The sequence below is a fragment of the Drosophila montana genome, unplaced genomic scaffold, assembly GCF_035044405.1.
Source record: "Drosophila montana isolate Dmon_TW-CO22-7 unplaced genomic scaffold, ASM3504440v1 contig_3846_1, whole genome shotgun sequence".
NCBI classification, from domain to species: domain Eukaryota; kingdom Metazoa; phylum Arthropoda; class Insecta; order Diptera; family Drosophilidae; genus Drosophila; species Drosophila montana.
Genome location: NW_026998718.1, coordinates 799,341 through 803,813, shown reverse-complemented (window position 1 = coordinate 803,813; position 4,473 = coordinate 799,341). Strand labels below are relative to the sequence as shown.

General features: G+C 44.8%; 1 protein-coding gene across 3 annotated transcripts; it reads left to right on the top strand.

Annotated features, from left to right (window-relative positions):
• The first annotated feature begins 226 nt into the window (after positions 1 to 226).
• LOC135438114 (E3 ubiquitin-protein ligase ariadne-1) lies at positions 227 to 2,325 on the top strand. 3 transcript variants are annotated; one of them, XM_064696275.1, is made up of 2 exons: positions 227 to 487; positions 598 to 2,325. In XM_064696275.1, exon 2 carries the CDS (start codon positions 642 to 644, stop codon positions 2,097 to 2,099), a length of 1,458 nt encoding a protein of 485 aa, XP_064552345.1. In that variant the 5' UTR covers positions 227 to 487; positions 598 to 641; the 3' UTR covers positions 2,100 to 2,325. The 3 variants fall into 3 exon arrangements, with proteins under 3 accessions (XP_064552345.1, XP_064552346.1, XP_064552344.1); XM_064696276.1 differs by having other exon boundaries at positions 227 to 503; XM_064696274.1 differs by having other exon boundaries at positions 227 to 2,325.
• The last annotated feature ends 2,148 nt before the right edge of the window (positions 2,326 to 4,473 follow it).

Here is a 4,473-nt window from a genome sequence, read left to right as displayed (position 1 = left end):
ATCAAATATAAAACCCAATCGAAAATGTATATAAAAATTAGCTAACTAATTTCTATAACTTTTTCGTCGCAACTTGTGGCTTAGGGGCAAACAGCCTATTAGATTAGATTATTTATCGGGCAACTAGTTCGTTTTAAGGTTTAGTTCCGGATTTGAACCGGTTCGGTTAAAAACAAGTTTGTTGCCTTGACTGGCAAAATTAATCAATTTCAAAAAAAGAAAATAAAAAATTGTCAGCCTAGAATTTAGTCTTCAGTAGAAATACGAAGAACTCACAACATTTAATTACATCAAAAGTGTTCGATATTATAAGCAACTCTGAAACAAGTTCGTGTCAGCCAATGCAAAGACGAATGTTGCAGGTACCCGAGCAGCAGACAATCAGGAGTTACTGACGACCAGACAGACGAGAGCCAGTGCTAGTGCCAGCGCCAGTTTTAGGGATTTAGGACCGCGAAGAACTCTACAGCTAACTGGAGAGGAGCTGGTTTGTTTATTCAACTGTATCAAAGTAGTCCGAGAATCCGCTATATGAGTGTTTGAACTTTTCTTATTTCAATTCGAATATGAACTCTGACGACGAATACTCGGATGAAGATCACGGAGATTCACACCGTTTCGTAAACAGCCCATCCTCGTTCATGACTTGTGTGGAGAGCGATGAGGACACCTGCACGGAAATCGATTTACCCGAAAGACCCAGGCGCAGCGTCGAGGTTGATGAGTTCGTTTACACGGTCCTTACATCGGATCAGATAGTGCAGCACCAGCGCAACATCATCGATGAGGTCAACAATGTGCTGCATCTGTCGCCGCAGGTCACTCGAATCATATTGAATCATTATAAGTGGGACAAAGAGACGCTTTTCGAGAGGTACTTTGAGAGCAGTCCACAGGAGTTCTTCCGGCGCGCCCATGTAGTGAATCCATTTGCCACTCCCTCGAAGCTGAGCCTAAAGTCTGCGCCCACTGTGAGCGGGCGCGAAAAACTCTGCGGCATCTGTTACTGCCCCTGCGATGAGCTCAAGGGCTTGGACTGTGGACATGCATTCTGTGCCGCCTGCTGGAAGCAGTACTTAGCCAACAAGACCTGCAGCGAAGGATTGGCGCACAGCATTACCTGTCCCGCCACCGATTGTGATATTCTGGTCGATGATGTATCATTCGTCAAGCTGGCCGATAATCCGGAGGTCATTGCGCGCTATCAGCAGCTGATCACCAACACCTTTGTGGAGTGCAATTCTCTTATGCGCTGGTGCCCGGCGCCCAGTTGCACTCATGCCATCAAGGCCAGCTACTGCGAGCCGCGTTCCGTGCGCTGCGCGTGTGGACATGAATTCTGTTTTGGGTGTGGCGAGAACTGGCACGAGCCTGTCAGCTGTTCCTGGCTGAAGAGGTGGCTCAAGAAGAACAACGAGGATTCGGAGACATCCAATTGGATAGCGCAGCACACCAAGGAGTGCCCCAAGTGTAATGTGACCATCGAAAAGGATGGCGGCTGCAATCATATGGTGTGCAAGAATCCATCGTGCCGCTACGATTTCTGCTGGGTATGCTTGGGCTCATGGGAGCCTCACGGCTCCTCTTGGTATAGCTGCAACCGTTTCGATGAGGAGGAGGGCAAGCAGGCGAGGCAGGCGCAGGAGCGCTATCGGTCCTCAATGGCGCGATATCTGCACTACTACAATCGCTATATGAACCATATGATGAGCATGCGCATGGAGCACAAGTTGTACGCCAGCGTTCAGGCCAAGATGAACGACATGCAGGAGAATATGAGCTGGATTGAGGTACAGTTCCTCAAGGAGGCCGTCGATGTTCTATGCCAGTGCCGTGCAACACTCATGTACAGCTATGTGTTTGCCTTCTATCTGCGCAACAACAACCAGAAGATCATCTTCGAGGACAATCAGCGCGACATGGAAATGGCCACGGAGAAGATATCCGAGTGTCTGGAACGCGAAATAACGGTTCAGAATCTCTGTGAGGTGAAGCAAAAGGTTCTGGATCTATCGCATTACTGTCGCAAACGACGGACCGTTCTCCTATGTCATGTGCGCGAAGGCTACGAAAAGGACTGGTGGGATTTCATAGAATAGAACTGTAATCCCGTTAGCTAAACTCCAAGATGGTTAACCGCAATACATCGCTCTCTTTGATTGGCATGACACAAAGAATCCAGCATTTCTCTGAAGACTTAATATTTAATTGCCTTTGGTTAGACCTATTAAAATGGCACAAAGCTTTTGACTTCCTCTCTGGTAGAGTGTTGTTAATCTGCCAGAGCCATCAAAATTCTGCAGTTATATAATGCAATAGGAATAACGATGTGTTTTATTTGCAAGGATAGTATGGCATAGAATGCAGTCGATGTCTATAAATGATTAACCTTTGGGCTGTATAGTCCACAAAATGAGTGGTTTGAACATGTTAGAAAGCTCTAGTTGAACATTCTCAACTGGATAATACCCTATACTGACCTTTTTGCATCGTTTATTCAATGCTTGCCCGGGAATAAACTATTAGAATATAGAATTTATATAAAATATAAATTTATAAGTGGAATCAGGACTATGTGTATCAGTTATTACCATGTCTTTTTAGGATTGTTAAACTTAATGTATTAAGCAACAATAGTCCTTAAGATCGTACGTACATACATAAGCTCTCAACTATTATACTCGCTTAGTGGGTATAGGGTATAAGAATTATCAGCTCATTTACTTGCTGGAGGATAGACAATACATTGGCGTTGATGGTTAGTGCAGCCTTTCCCTGTTGTCTGTTGGGTTTGGCATCTTAATGACTTTAAGCCGACACTTTAGAGAGCACAGCCTCTGTTTACTATCACTTCACTCACCATCATTATATCGATTGTCTGAGATTGGGCTTGTATTTTGTTTACCCTCCGAAGCACCTTTTCTTCGTTAGCTAGCGATATGAGCCAGCTTTTGTAATTATAACATAAATCAATCCAATTTTATGTTATACTTTTGGCGCAACAAAGCGATTAATGTCGACAATGCCACAAGATATGGCATGGCTAAAGGAAAAACATAAATAAGCCATTGAGCCACGGCCAATAACGGAACGAAACGGAGCATTGAGACGGCGCATGCGCAGCGTTTTCATATGAAAAATATTTCCTTATCGCGATGCGTTGTAGAGAGTCGAAGTCGAAGTTAGAGTTGGAGTTGGAGTTGGAGTCACCAGTCGCCGCCAGGTGCATGAGATTTACGGCAAACGGCAGCCAAGTCGTGCCCGTGACTTCACCCTGCCCTCGCCTATCCTAGCCCCGCCTGGTCTGGCCTAGCCTAGCCTGGCCTGGCCAAGTGTGAATTTTCGCACCCGTGATGAAGTTTCCAATTAAATTTTATTGGATTTCAAATTGAGGCTGCCAGCTAGTCAGCCAGCCAGACATTCGCTCATTGATCTCCTGGCTGCTGTGTCTTGCTCTGGCTCTGGGCTCGACTCTGGCACTGGGTTCCGCAAATATTTGCGCGCCATTGTTGTGGCAAGTGTTAAAAGTGGGCGTTACGCCATCTAGCAGACATCTTGCCTCCCAGTCCATCGCATTCGCAATTTCAGGCTGGCAGAGTGATTTCTTATGGCAGTTCAATGCGAGGTCAGCAACGTGGCGTATGAATTGCACGTAGAAATCAATGTGGCAGATGCAGCTAATCTATTGCCCAATACTATTCTGACATATGGATTCGATTGGGGGAGTGTCTAAGTCAGGAGAACGGCTAATTGATTACATGTTTCGTTCATTTTTGTGCAACAAAAAGCTTTTATAGCTTTTGTTGCATAAATGGTATTATTAGTGATATTATAAACTGAATTAGAATGCCTTAAAATCTATTAAAGATTTGAATAAAATAATAAAAAAGAAGTCGACGGAATTTGCCTTATGCAGAGTTATTTAAACTTCGTTTGCGGCTTTTAGGAAATATAATAATAAAGTTGAACTTAAACCTTAGAATTTTTAAAATAAAGTCCCGCTTAAAGCACCGAAACTTCAACAACTTTAAGTTTATATTCTAGCCACTGCCGTATCTGCAGTTCAGCTAAGTACCATTCAACAGTTGCTATCGCCATTCAACAAGTCAACAAAATAATAAAAAGAAAGCCCCAGCAAAGCCCTTCCAGTCCTGCTCCTGCGCTTGGTCCCTATAGATGCAGCATAGCACCAGCCTGGTCAAGCTGTTCGAGTGAGTTCCTATTAATTTTATTTATTGGCCTCATTCTCAGTCGCCGCCGCTGTCTCAGTCGCCGCCGCAGCTAGAGCTTAGCAGTTACAGTTCGAGTCCTGCCTCCTTCGAGTGTCCTGTCTTCCTGCCACCCTCTTGGGCTCCGTCTTGGGGCGGCTTATTGAATTTCTTGTCTAGAGTTTGTTTTTGTGCTTATGGCAGCGTCTTGGCGGATTTCTGTGCCGAGCTTTAGCCATTTTTATATGACATATTTTCGCCTAGT